General features: G+C 45.4%; 1 protein-coding gene across 1 annotated transcript in view; it reads right to left on the bottom strand.

Moving 5' to 3' along the window:
• ldlrad4b (low density lipoprotein receptor class A domain containing 4b) overlaps positions 1-13,724 on the bottom strand; it is a 29,604-nt gene extending 15,880 nt beyond the window's left edge. The window contains exon 1 of the mRNA XM_028425404.1: positions 13,325-13,724. Within this exon, the coding sequence (XP_028281205.1) occupies positions 13,325-13,418 (94 nt within the window). The 5' untranslated portion in view covers positions 13,419-13,724. The remainder of the gene's footprint in view (positions 1-13,324) is intronic.
• Between the last annotated feature and the right edge of the window lie 1,323 nt (positions 13,725-15,047).

Here is a 15,047-nt window from a genome sequence, read left to right as displayed (position 1 = left end):
GTGTGCATCCAACTCCTGACAGATCTCATGTCTCTGTGCCACAGAAATAACTGTCGTTTGTTGTCCAAAAAACTATAACAAACACATCCATGAGCCGAGCCGCACTGGCAGCACCACCAACACACACACCAACACACACACACACACTGTATTTAACTTGTTTAACATGGCAGAAATACTCATTACAACACCAAACATGTGTTCCTCCGCCACTGAAATTAGTCCCCAATAAATGCAGTATCCTCCCCAGATTGTCTAACTTTTGTTCAAAAACTATTGTGTGCAGATGTTTAGCACTACAGAGCCGTGTTTATAAGAAGCTGTAAGTTTGAGAGGAACTAATGAGCTTGATCTGAGAGCCAAAAACAACAACAGCAACACAAATATGTTCACAGGTACTGAAGCATTAATACTTCAACAGAACTGAAAGCAGAAGAAAATGGCCAGCTCCAACATTAATGGAGATTGTGAACACACACACACACACACACACAGCATCTCACCCTGCTGACTCCTATTAGCCAAAGGCAACTCAGGCAGCCATCCAGACACATAGATCTTTGTCAACTACGCAGGGGGTTATGAATATTATTCTGCAGTGTTCATTTCTGTACAAGTCAACATCACAGGTTGGCATGGCGAAACAAAAAGGGTAAGAAAAAAAGAAATAAGTAACCCGGGAGCTGCACAGAGGCAGAGGAGGATAAAGAGAATATAACTCAGGTCGAACAGAGAGAGATTGGACACAGAGAGGAGGACGCAGGAACAAAGATAAGAGCAGGAGAGGACAGGCAGAGCAGAGGAAAAGACTGAGGCGCAGGGAGAACATGGTAGCGGCAGACAGATGTTAAAAGGCAGACAAACAACAAAGCGTGGCGTCTTGTGTCTCATCTCTGAGACTGAACAACAAAACAGCAGAGCGGCGGAAAAAAAAGAACAAAAAACAGAGGAGATGAGAGAGGGGTGGAGGAGGAACAAATCAGCGGGCTTTTGTCGGTCTGTCTGTCTCTGTGCTTCCTGGCACGTGTTCATTTGATAGACCAGGCTTCCCCCTCCGATCCAGCCACCACACACACACACACAGAGGGGAGGCAGATGTACCGTGCAACTCCAAAGTGGGTTTTCAGCATCAGTAAGGGATGGCAGACGCCTCACAGACGTAGGCCGCATGCTGCATATGTGCCACAAACTCTCTGTGGCTGCTGTGATCAGCCGAACAGAGACAGCTGAGGGGGACTGTGGGTGGAACTATGAGCACTCCAGAAGACAGGGGACACACATCCAGAAGGGCCTGCTAGGGGTTACAGGCGCATAGCGGGGATCAAATAGTTTGACTCCAAGGATCCCAGTGCTTGAACGCATGCACGCTGATCACTATCACACCCATGATGACTGTTGAACATTCCATTCTAGCAGGTTGAAGAAACATGGCGGCACAGATTTGATTCCATTCTGAAGCACAGGCGATGTGTGTGGTGACAGTGACGACCACATCATCCCAAAGCTCTGTGTAGACCCGTCTGCTTCCTCATCACAAAAGATGGAAACCCCACCTCAACTAGCATATGTTTTCATGATCAGTTCAGTTCATCTTGTGCTGACTGTTCATTAGCATGACTGCAATTCAACTCTTTTTGTCTTTGTAATAAAAGCTGCCTAGCAAAACCAAAACATCAAATAATGTCCAAGGGAAGATTCTCTTACTCTGAAGATGTCACCTTTGACTTTTTTTGAAAATTATAATCCCTTAAATTAGTAATGATGGACATCGTCTTCACCAAAAGACTGAAACACACATTACCTGGTGTGTTTCTAAGACCTCTGCTGGTTTGTGTTCTACATGTCTGCCTGGAAATCATAACTGGTTTCCATTTTGGAAAGTGATGGCTCCTCAACTGCAGCATATGCTTGCGTGGCGTTTTTATTCTGCAGTGAGTCATTGTCACGCTGGCTGTCTTTCCGCAGAGATGGACCGTCTCTCTGACTCTCTATTTTAGTCAACATTTCTCCTCGTTCCCTCTCATGTTACGTCTTTTCGTCTCCTTTTGTCACACTCCTCCACCTCGCATGTACACATGTGTTTCTCTTCTTTTTAATCCAGCTTTTTAATCACTCACTGCTCTCCTCCTCTTCGGTTTCTTTCAGCCTCTTCTCTGTATCCCACCTGTTTTCTTATACATATGCTTTTGTCATCATTTCTGCCTCCCTCACTCTTATCCCTCCTACCGTCCCTCCCACTTTTTCTCCTCTCCCACTCCCTCCGACTCTCAGATGAAGGGGTGTAAACATGTCTTCCACATGCGGTCTCATTGTGCCGAGCCAACAGAGCAAAACAACCACGCTTAAGTTGCTCAATAGGCTTCACTAGATGACTAGCACCTCCTCCCTCCTCCCCTCCTTCGCTCTTTTTTTTTTTTTTTTTTTTTGCCCCTTCGGGTTGAGATGCTTAACAACCATGAAGCAATGCCTGGCAGGCAGGATTAGGCAGAAGCGAGAGACAGAGGAGACAGAAGAGAGAGGAAGGAAGAGAGAGAGAGAGAGACCAAAAGGAAAGATAAAGACAGTGAAAGTGAGACCGGGATAAAGAGAGGCAAGAGACGGAGAGGGAAGCGAGGGTGGAGGGGAGCTGTGCATGTGTATGAGGAGAAAAATGCAAGATAAAGGAAAGTACGAGTGAGTGGGGGGAAAAAAAAGGAAAAAAGTCCTATCAAAAACTTTTTTGCCCGCGCTGGAACACTTGGCCGTGACCGCAGGCTGAACTTCGGTGCGGTGCTGAGCAACAGCTGCCGACAACAGAGGAAACTACAAAAAAAGAAAAGAGGCTGCCGAAGAAGAAGAAGAAGAAGAAGAAGAAGAAGAAGAAGCAGCAGCACGCAGGCTGGCAAGGCGCAGGTTGGAGGTGGAGGTGGGGTTTGAGGGCAGGCTCTCTTAGTATTGGTGGTGGTGTTAGTGGTGTTTGGAGATGGCCGGGATGTTTCAGCCTTGTCGAAGGAGGAACGGAGGTATAAATAGACCCAAGGCAGCAGCAGTGGAGGAGAGGGGAGGGAACATGAAGAGGTTCAAACAGAGGGGAAAACAGTTAGGTCTGAGGAGCAGCTTGTGTCGTACTAAAAAAGAAGGAAAAGTGCAGTCCTCTGGGCAAAGGACCAACCCTGACGCTGCTGCAGTACTGCACGGTACGGTACAGCTGCACCTCAGCAGCTGACAGCTTCACTCAGCTGGCATCTGTGCAGGAACGCCAAGTATTTAAAGGCTCAGTTCAGCCAATTTACTAAAATATCTTCTGCATGTTTTTCAAGTAGAGTGCATGGTCGTGACATAATATCCACTCGCCTTCAGTAACTCAACGCAGACCGTCATTCACGATAAAAATACGTCACCACAGTTCTTATCAAGGCACACGAAGTGTCCCGATGATTTTTAACATGAAGTTTTCTTTGTTCGGGATTCGGGACCAGAACCCAGATGTTCCAGTTGGAGCCTTCTTGAGAGATGGCTCTGGCTTCATGTGCCCCGGCCTTTACAGTATCTATCCCAAGCATCAAGCATCTCAAGCAACTCCCTACTGACAGAACAGTCGTTGTTGAACTGGTCACAGTGTGTTCTGTAGATTAGCCACAGTGATGGGGTCACTAATCCTGGAAAAAGAGTTTGCACTTCAATCTCCTGCATTAGGATAACTGCAGAAGCCTCAAGAGATATAAAAATGTTTGTTTCCAGTGCTGTGTTGCACTTTTAACTAATAAAATGCCTCCTGCGTGTCTGCTGATGGTGGATTGATCCAGATTAGGTCAGATATAAGCTGTAAAATCTTGTTTTATGAAATTACCTTTAAAATTCACTTTCTAGAGTTTTTATAGAGAGAGAGCAGTGGAACAACAGACTTTTTGAATTCCCACCCCCCTGTGTCTGCTTTCTTCTTCCTTTTTGCCATCTTTTTTTGCCTTCTCTTTCTTCACACCCACACCACTCTCTTCCTCCTTTCTCTCCTCTTTCTATGTCTCTCTGCTGAAGCACCACTTGGGGAGTTCAGCTCAAGGCGAGTATTGCAGAATGAAAAGAAGCTCCTGACTCGAAGAGGTAGAACTCTTTTTGGGCGACACAAATAAAAGAGTGCAAGCAGAGATATCAACAACTTAAGAAACTCCCACACACAGGCACACTTTTACATCTTTTTTAGTAACCTTTCAGCGCTGCTTACAGCTTTGGTGGCTTTCCCTCTTTGTTTTCAGGGCGCAGGGTAGATCAAGTTTCTGCTTCGCCCAATTCTTTGAAGAGATTTCTTTACAACTTGGGGTTAAAAATTGGGCTTTTTTTTTTAAAGAAAGAAAAAAAAGCAGAATGAGACAACAGTGGAATTAAGGCCGTTTCACCAGGCATCCAAGACTGAATGAAGCTGCAGTGTGACTGTTTCTGTGTGCTCCTGCAGAGAAAAAACAGCTGAGAGGGCATGTCTGTCTCTGTTTAGGCTAACCACACACACACACCAGTAGACATTTGCTGCAGCATCAGTCACATATTAACTAAGGGAAAGCAATCTAGCTCTTGAAAATGTGATTCCCGCGCAGTTCCACCCATCCACTCACACACATGTACAGAAGCAATTTAACATGGGGAGCAAGTGTCTTATGAGGAACCTTGAAGGCCTCCCAGTACAATGCTTGTCTTGTGAAAATATAATTACTGTAAAAGTGCAACCCAGAGTGCTCAAACTGGTTGGAGACATACAGATAGAAAGAAAGAGCTGTCACTGCAGCTGCCAAAGGGTGTAACTTTTAAGGAAGACAAAAAAAACATGCGATGGCACAGACGAGTCTTGGTGCCGGCTGTTAGGAAACCTCATCCCGTGCAGACCTCGGTGTAGGTGAATCTCTGGATTAATCTGGCCGACAGATGGGGCCGGCTGTGGGTAAGAAGGGGTATAAAGCAGGGGCCATGTACTGCGATAGTGCTAGGACGCCACTGGGCTGGGCCAAGCCGGATGCTGCGACTATGACCTATATTAATAATTCACACACACAGGATCTCCATGCTGCACAGCACAGAGCAGGAGCCCTAATCATCATTAGCAATAGAGCTAGCAAGTAGACACGTTAGCCTTCAGCAAAAATGCCAAGTGTGAGATCAGAGATGGGAAATAGATAAGACACTCCGCTGTCTCTGGCTCCATCTCTGCTTTTCAAAATAAAAGCTGTGAAAATGTCACTCAAAAAGAAAATGTTGAATATTTGTACCTCTAATCAGTGACATATTCTAACACTGATCTATTATTTCCATGACAACCACTTCCTGTGTGAACAACAAATAGCTATTTTTCAGTTAAGTCCATAATAAAGGGTCATATGTACGGCATCACACGAGGGACGATAGGAGGTTCATGCCCAAAAATGTCCATTCTGCCACTCACAGTGCTTTGATAACCACAGGTGAGATACTCCTGGCGCCTGATCAGACCTCATTAGCGTCTTATTTTATGCTTTACTTAATGCTCCCCTCAGTGCAATTTTACAATCAAACCAATATCACCAGCATCCTCCTGGATGAAAACAAAACACACCCGACATGTCTGCAACAATGCAGACCAGAATCTGAATGGATATAGATGATGATGCTCCGATAACTCAGTTTATCTGAGTCATTCAAACATCTGGGACCTCTAGGGAGTGGATGAAGAGCAAAGGAGAGGAGAAATGCTGTGTTATGGTTGGGGGTTGGGAGTCAGATAGGCAGGCCAGACCAAACCAGACAGTCTCTATCTCCCTCTGACCCCCTGTCTGAGTGTGTGTGTGTGTGTGAGAGAGAGAGAGAGAGAGAGTGTCCCCTCTCCCCAGCCAGACAATAGAGCAGGCCCTGTGCCTGATTGGGGTCAGCTGGTGGCTGCTGAGGGGAGAAGAGGAGGAGGAGGAGGACGTGGTGGAAGAAGGGGGAGAGAGGGTAGTAGGTATCAGACACTGATGTCTGACTTGTGTGTCTGGACTGGGAGGGAGAGGGACCAAAAATCAGACAGCCCTCTGAATTGCTAATGAAGACTGAGAAGGAGCTGTGAGGGGAAGAGAGGAGAGGAGAGGAGGACACAGAGAAGGATCTGGGCATCCAGAGGCTTCTTTCTCTGACTCCCACACATATCCTGTACCACTTGACTCCCGACTGGGAGGTTAAAGTGGGTTAGAAATTTATAAAATACCCCACAGACCTCACTTACTCACTACAGAAGACTATGAGTGTAGCGTGTGAGCTCTTCCCAGCATCATGGCGCCCAGTATTTAATGTTCTTGTGCACAGTTCAATCCTTGTACAATATAGAACTGTTGTTTATTTCTTTTACACAAAAGCTACTCCCTCTGCTTTCTGTCTTTCTATCCCTCTCTGTTTCTTTGCCTCTAATGTAATCCTTGTAATTTCCTGTGATAAGGTCAGATCAAGAGCTAGGTCTTGTTAGGGTGCAGCCAGCGGTCCAGCTGTGGATTAACCCCCACACCACCCCTTCTTATTTGACAGGGTGGATGAAGGGGAACAGCACTGACAGCAAAGGTGGGGATGAGTTATCAAAGCTGTTTGCTTGATATTGAAAAGCCCGAGGCACGCCACTTTTGCCTCCTCTTCTTTTTTTTTTTTTTTTTTTTGCAGGTCGAATTTTTTTCCCTGAACTGAGGTGTATTATTTTGCAGTGAGAAGAGTCTCGGTGGTGCTAGGCAACATGCTATCGATTGCCAATCACTACACATAACAGCATTTGTAGTCAGGCAATTAAAAGCAACAATAAGGAGTACTTATCGTCGCAGGAGGATGTTGTTCACTCCTCCTCACATAGTCCACGTCTTCTTGCAGCAGGAAACTTTTTTTTTTTAGCTGCGTATATCTAGGAGGTGGCTGTTTCCAAGGAATGTAAAAACCATCTGAACCACACACTTGTTAGGTCTAACAGGTGTGCTACAGAGGGACACATACCACTAATCTGCATGTGACAGTAAGATGCATCTGTAAGTGCACAGTTTACAGCAAGCATTCTGACATACTGTGCTTTTCCTGGTGTCTGTCATCATCTGCAGGTGGAATGTGCATATAATCCATTTTGACTTTTGTCCCAGAGTGTCTCCAGGGACAGGCAGGTGATGAAATTCTTGGAGCTAGCTATTCTCCATCACCCACTAAGAGTTAAACATCAGCTGAGGCAGTGGAAATATCAATGATTTTTTTCCATAAATTCCTGCATACAATACTAATAATATTCCGCTACTACTAAGCAGCTAATGTAGCCTGGAGTCTGTAGCCTCTAGCAGAGATGAGTAGCAGGCTACAGAGGTCTAGTAAGCTCACTTCTAAACCAAAAAACAACACACTTTTTTTTGGTTTTTGCAAACCGTCTTTAGACACTGACTGATCGCTTGAGGACATTTATCAGATGTCACACAGCTTCCTCTAGAGACACTCAAGGCGATTACAACTTCTGCACTTGCAGAATTCTGAGGTTTAGTTCTGTCACTTCAAGTTTACTATGATCTAACAAAGCAAACTAATCCCAACTTACAAATACAGCCACTTAAAATGGAAATACCTCTCACTTATATCTGACAAATGCAAACTGAAACTCAGGCAGTCTGAAAGTCTCCTCCTCTGTTCGAAGCCATTTGAATATGATAAAAATGGTTGACTGTGTTTATCTGTCTGTCTGCTATCCAAAGCATTCAACTGCCAGAAGACTAAAGAGATTGCAAAGGTATACTCCTAAACTGCCCTCACACCAGTGCCACCCCAGTGGAAACTTTACCATGTAAGCTCTCTTCAAAATCCAAGGAAAACCCCACAAACCACTTGAAGAGACATGTCATTATTCCCCTGTCTGGGTGTTCCCGCTCACATAAACAAATGGATTACCCGAAATCTGACAAACAGCAGGCGGCACAGCATTTCAGCTTGATTTTTTTTTTTTTTTTTGTTATTGTTTCATAAGATACAAAACAGCAATTGTGATTTCAAAGCAGTAATCGCCACTTTGTTTCATATGTGAGGGAGACAAGACATGCAGTGAGATGGAGGGGGTTCACAAAGGGTAATAAACATGGCACCATTTCATTTGACTGAATGCTGTGAAAAACAAATCTGCAACAAGAGAGAGAGGGGGGGGGGCTTGTGTACTGTCTGCCAGCATGTGTCTGTGTCCGTTTTGTCTGATTGTGATATGTCCAGTCCGTATCCACAGATCTGGAGTCATGTGACACACAGCAGACAGCGGGCCTGATTCATTCACAGGAGCTCTTTAGCATCTCAGACGGTCGAACTGTGTGTGTAAATAGATGCTGACCGAGACAGCAGACTACTAACCAACCCCCTCCACCACAACCATCACACACAAACACACACACACTTGACTGATGGCCTGTCTTCAAACACACTAGGACTACAAATCTGCCCTAGTCCCAAGGGCATTTTGGGAACTAGGGGAGGAGGTCTGGTGTGTGTGTGTGTGTTGGGGGTGTAGATTCTAGACACAAAGGGAGCCCCAGCAGCCAGTGACGAAGTTGTGAACGCTGCTAGGGACTGGAGCATGGAAGGTGCTGTGGGGACAAGTGGAAGGACGCGAGATCTGACCTTTTGGCTCACTTTGGACTTTGGAAGTCACTGCCTCAACTTGACCTGCTCAGCTGAAGCTGAGCCGAGCTGCAGCTCCGGGCTGCTTTTCTCACAGTGTGTGTAGCTGCAAGGGTTGTCAGTTTGATTCCAAAAACACTGGGTTACACAGCCGCGAGATAAGAACATTGAGAGGAAAAAAAAATAGCGGTCAAGCTGCACAACAACAGAAGAAAACATATTAAACATTCTGGACTCTAGTGAGGAGACAAAGGTATATATATATATATATATATATATATACAAGCCAAACAAACAAAAAGAAGTCACACATGAGCCACTATGCTGCTATCCATACTGCAAAAAATATTCATTTTAAAGGCGCCCTCTGGTAAACACAGAAGACCGCTGTTTACATGCAGCATGTTTCTGAACAAAGCGCACACAGCGTGCTTCCTGCAAACCTTACAATTCTGAGAGCATAACAACTGAAATGGGGATATGAAAAGTGGTCACAACACACCACAGTGAAGCTACAATGGTGTCCAAGTACATTTTCCTTCTCAATGAAAAGGGACGGCTGCACCAGAACAGACAATTACAACAACAACAAGGTTGTTGCACACCAGAAAGTCCACAAAGACATGTTTGCTCATGCTTCTATTTGCATAAAATTGTAGCATTAAGTTTACGCTATTGTAGGTTGAACTTTAAAGTCTAGCAGTGACATTTTGCTCAATTTCAGGTAAGTACAGATTCTATTTTTTGACAAGGCAACAAGAATATTTCCATTTTATGAAACCCTGACGCTGATATAGTGTGTCTTTTTTCTCTGTGTAAACATTCCACCCACAAATGTACTCAAGCATCAATGAAGAGATGGAAGAAGCTGATCACATCATTTCTATCTGTGAATACAGCGACTATTTTTCTGATTAATAAGCTGATTGAGACAGCTAAGCTATTGATCATCATATTAAAACAGTTTCTGACAGCGATTTACTATAAAGGCTTGAGTTACCTGAGTGAGCACAGTGTGCCAACTTTGTGGTGTAAAGCCTGGTCCTGGGGACACCACCTCCTCCTGACATAAAAACAAGGAGCTCTTTCTTCAACGCCCGCAAGTTGAGCACCGCCGTTCACCACCATAACCCTCAAGCTCAGGGGAGGTGGCAGACTAAATAAAGCTCCATTGAGAGGCACGAACCAAGCGCAGAAATTCCCTGTGAAATTAATTACAGGAGCAGTGATCGCAAAAGAAATCAGTCTGGGAGGATTTTTTTTTTTTTTTGTTAATACTGTTTGGTTGTCGTTGCCACTCCCTTCACCAAGCTCCCACAATCTCTGTTCATACTAAAGAGTGTGTGAAGCTGGGTTTTTTTTCTCCTCTCAGAGGTTCGTTATTAGAATTCATTAATATCAAAACTAAATAAAACAAACTAATTCCACATCAACAACACCTTCACAAACAAAACCAAACAAAAAAGAGGCAAAAAACCCAAACACCAAACAAACAACAAAGAGCTTAGTGAGAGATTGGATTGGCTGTCTGGCTGGAGACTGCAGGGTAAATATTGGCTGAGCCTGAGAGTGCCTGTCTGTGTGTGTGTGCATACATCTGGGTGTAAATGTGTGCGCGTGTTGCCTATGTGTACATCTTTGTGTACGGAGGACAGTCAACAAGTAGCCGTGTGCGTGTTTGGCCTGAGGTAGTTGACAGATGACCCCCGCTGCCACCTACACACTAACACCACTCATACACAGGATTACAGATCAGGCCGTTTACATCCGTTTGGCTGGCTGGCTGGGCCCTGCTGCAGGGCTGACTGTTACATACACAGAGACGCAGACAGCCACTCAAGTCTCTGACACATGGACCCAAGACTTTCCCCAAGAGGCAAGCATACTGTTATGTGTGCATCTCAAGGACCAGCAGGATGTTAAAAGATATTCTAGGAATACTCCACAGAAGAGTTCCCAGTGATTTCTCATGGGGGAAGCAACAGCAACAGTTTTTCTTTTACATAAAGTAAACACAGTGCATCCTGCTCCTGATGTGATAATACTCTATTTTCTCTTGGTTGAGCTGGTCTTGGGTTCAGACTAGTTTTTGGTGTCTGTGTGTGTATCATACTTGACGTTACCCATCATGACAACTTAGTTTTGTGGCGTTGACCATCAAAGTTTTTGATGATGTTGTTATTAACAGACCCTGTGACAGACAGCTAGCTATGATTGGTCAGGGATCAACATGTCGTCTACCCCGGCTCGGTAATGGTCCTCTCTGACCGCACACAAACACTGTGCTGTCTGCACATTGGTGTGTATCCCCCCCCCCTCTCCATTTTGCAGGCCACAAAATAATCTTGTGTTAAATCCTAAAATCCTCCTTTTCTACTCGATTTTCCTGACTGTCAGTTCACTTTCACTTTTTCCAATAATCTTCCACAGACCTCATCGCAAATCAAACCAATGCACTTGATTGAAAATAAAGAGCATGATAGAATTTCCTTAAGAAAGAAGAGTCGATACTCGACTAATGTTTGTACAGCGCATGCAGGCAGTGTCCCCCTGCAGGGATGATACTTCACAAAAGAATGACCAATAATCCAGTAATATTATTATATTATCTCTGTGGTCAACCAGAGAGAAATGATTCTCTGTAACTGTAGCTGTACCTACAGTAAACAGACTGTTTGACCTCGGGACTTTATAATACCACACCTACAACACGAGATAACTGCAATGAATCCAAGCACAGCCACACACACACACACACACACTAACACTTTGTTTAAAGGTCTCTGACTTTCAAATCCTACATGTGAGTCCCAGTGTGTGTGTGTGTGTGTGTGTGTGTGTAGGCTGAGGTTCAGTTCCCGGCCATGACACACTGTCTGCGCTGTGATCCCTTCTATGTTCGTGGTCCCTTTCAATTTTCCTCCTCGTCTGAATAAAAAGAGGAAACACACCAGTGAGACAGCCCGCTACGCATAAAAAAAAAAAAAGCAAAGAGGAAAAAAAAAAAAACGAGGCAGACTGTAGCTCTTTTCTTCAGCCAGAGAAATCATCAAAGCATGAGCTGCATTATTCAGCCTTGCCGAGTCTGCATGACAACACAGCCGACAAACAAGAGCTCTTTTCAAACCAGACGGCCACTACAGTAGGACACAGCTATTTCAAACCACTTGTGAATGGAGCTCCCTCCAACTAGTGAGACATTCAGATGACTGAAAATACCAAGCCAGCGTTTATTCAAAGAACCACACACACACACACACACACACACACAGACGCCTAAATACACTGCACAGTTTGTTTTGTAGTTTAATACTCTGAAAGTGTCAATCACTCTGGTGCAGCAGTGCCCAGGTTAGAAGTCTGAGACAGTCCTCCTGGATTATCTAATTAGGCTCTGTGCTGTATCAGTGTATCTGTGCATGCCTGACTATGTGTGTGTGTGTGTTTTTCCTGGCTAGCAATAGTATGATGCCACAAAAAAAAACACGATTGGTGGAACACCAGTCCGTCTGCCAGACAAGCACACATACATACATACATATACACACACACACATACACACACACTTCTTGGTTACAATGTGGCGTCAGCACCACCACATTCTGCTGCCAAATCTAAATCTAATATCCTGCGTTCACCTCATGTTGCCCAGGCCTGGCCTGGGCCCCAATGGAAATTACACATCATTGTAACTCTGTCTGTCCGTACGTCTGTAGCTTGTCTGTGCGTCTGTCAATATATCTGCCTGTCTGTCTGGCTTTTGGATGTGTCTGTCCGCATCTCTGTTTATATCTCTGTCGGTACTTGTCTGGCTGCCTGGTTATGAATCTACCCGCCTGTCTGCATGTCTGCTATGTGCCCTGTTTATTTGTCTTCATCTGTCTGTCTGTCTGTCTGCAGATCTGTCACCCCGCATGTGCGTGCACTCACTGTCTGGGTTGTCCTCTCCATTTTTTTTGGTACCTGTCTGCTTTTATTCTGTGTCTCGGTCATAAAGAGGAACATCTGCAGTGGATCTAGCAGGCGGGCGGGCGGGCAGGCAGGCAGCGTTAGGGGCAGAGCTGATAATGATAGTTTCTCTCTGGGCTGCTCTGAAGGCAGACAGACATAACATACCATTCCAGCGTTTCCTGTCTGTGCTGACAGGCAAACTATTTAACCCTCTGTGGTGATCTCTCAGAGCACATGCACAGACAGACAGGCCTACAGAGCTATATATATATATATATATATATATATGATGAGCATTATATAATGAGCATTACCAGGAGGGAAACAGGCAGGAGTTAAAAACTACCACCTCCACCACCTTTAAAGCACCCCAGACCAGAAATATTTCACTATAGCATGTCCATGAATGATTCATGGAGTTCAAACATAAGCTATAAACTCCATATTGTGTCCTGCAGATACACTTTAAGTTAAATAAACGACAGTATAAGAGCTGTGAGGTCACCATAAAGTTCCTGCCAGGCAGCGCAGACATACTGTAAGTCCCCCACAGGATTATTATTATTATTATAGGTTTACTGTAAGGAATCTCTGTGCATGAGGAAGCGGTTCCATAACAAGTTAGCAGCACAATTGGTTTACCGTGTTGGATGAATACTAAGTCTGATTTGTTGTCCTTCTGTTGCTACACAGGGGAGTGCACATAAAACGGATTAGGCTCTAAAGTCTCTCAGTAGGTTTTTAAGGTCAGGAGACCTTAAGAGGTGCAGCTAATGTTACTCACATATCTCCATTCCCTGTGGCTGGGAAGCGGTGCAGTTGCAGGAGCAGGTGACATTGGAGTTACCGGGGCCGCCAGGGGCCGTTAGGTTTTGCATGGGGCTGGGCAGACCGGGACACCGCTCAGGGGAGAGAGCCGCCACCGCCGCCGCCACCGTCGGGGCCCCCCGACGGGAAAACAACAAAAAACTTCCAGGCAGCGGTAGCAGAGTCCGCCGCTGCGAGTAACTCCCGACAGTTTCGCACTTATTTTTCCCACCGTGTTGTTTTTTGTTGGTTTTGTTTCCCCCCTCACGCCATGTTTTCTCGTCCGAGCGGCTCGGACAGTGAATTAGCAGGCGATTCGGGGAAGAGCCATTGCCCGTGGCTATCGCATTGTACAGTTTTTTCCGTTCCTTCCTCCGCCGCTGAGAGCAGCTGTCCTTCCCCGAGTACAGCAGAGCGCACACAGCGGCCTCAAGGCCACGCCCACAACGCGACAGACGCCCGCTTCCACCAATCACAGGCCTCCAGAGGAGGGAAGGAGAGCTGCTGCCTTCAGGAGCCGACAGAAAAATCACAACTCTGCCTTCAACCAGCCAAAAACCATAACAAAACGCAACACACTCCCACACCTGCCTGTAGGAGAGTCTGTCGTTTAGTATGAGGAAAGTTTATCAACAATTTAATCATTGATCAATACACTAAAACAGGCTATTTTAACAGATTATTCTGTCTTTAATGATTATGGGTGTATGGTCTTTAAATGCGCACAAGGCTGTTGTGTTTATGCAGACGCCCTGTTTCAGGGCAGCTTGGTGTGGCGCTGTCTGGTGTCAGTAATGAATATTCATGAGACTCTTTGCATATAGACAGCATTAATTTGCTATCATGCTGACAGACTTTTACAATTTATACATTTGAGAGGGTGGCTTCTGCTTTGTGTCTGAGTCTGGAGTCTCAAAAATACAAGAAAACAACAAAGCAAAACAAAACCTATTATTATTATTATTATTATTTATAATGTTTTCCTGCAAAATACAAAATAATAACTTCACAAGATCCAGATTTGTTTTACTGCAAAGCACCCAAATGTGCATTGATATCCATACACACAACTGAAAGCCTGGATTGTACGAGGAGCACTCAAAGGCAGCAACGGAGAGAGGATGGGACAGGGTATTATGTTAGTGTATGTGTGTGAGTGTGTCTGGGTTGCAGGGGGATGGTTGCACATTGGTGGTTTGGAAGGGAAGGGGAGGGTGCAGAGCGAGGCTGACCTGACTCAGAAAGCTAGCAGACGGCCGGGTCGTGGTTGACAATGGCTGTGGGAGAGCAGAACAGAGCAGTGCAGGGGAGAGGAGGAAGAGGAGGAGGGGGAGAGAGAGAGAGAGAGAGACAGACAGAGGGAGAGAGGAGCTGGGACTAGTTGGTCTGGTGTGTTATTTGGGGAGGGTGGGGAGCGCGCTTCGAGTTTCACTCCCTTGTTACGGCAGGCCACGGCCAATGGAGACAGCTCTTTGAAGGGGCTAACCTTGAGGTGACCCCCTGCACCAGTCTTGTGGTTCAGGGGCACATGTGCAACAGAGAGGCAAGACCACCTCCACCACCACCACCACCCATTACCTCAACACATCTCCTGTGAACTACTCTCCCACCCAAAACACACACACACCAGTGCAGGATTGTCTGCAGTCTATAAATAAACTAGGGTGTTCAAATCTGAGACAGAACGCCACTCTAGGCCA

The sequence above is a fragment of the Parambassis ranga genome, chromosome 16 (genome assembly GCF_900634625.1).
Source record: "Parambassis ranga chromosome 16, fParRan2.1, whole genome shotgun sequence".
In the NCBI taxonomy this organism is placed as follows: domain Eukaryota; kingdom Metazoa; phylum Chordata; class Actinopteri; family Ambassidae; genus Parambassis; species Parambassis ranga.
This window is presented reverse-complemented; position numbering and strand designations above follow the sequence as displayed.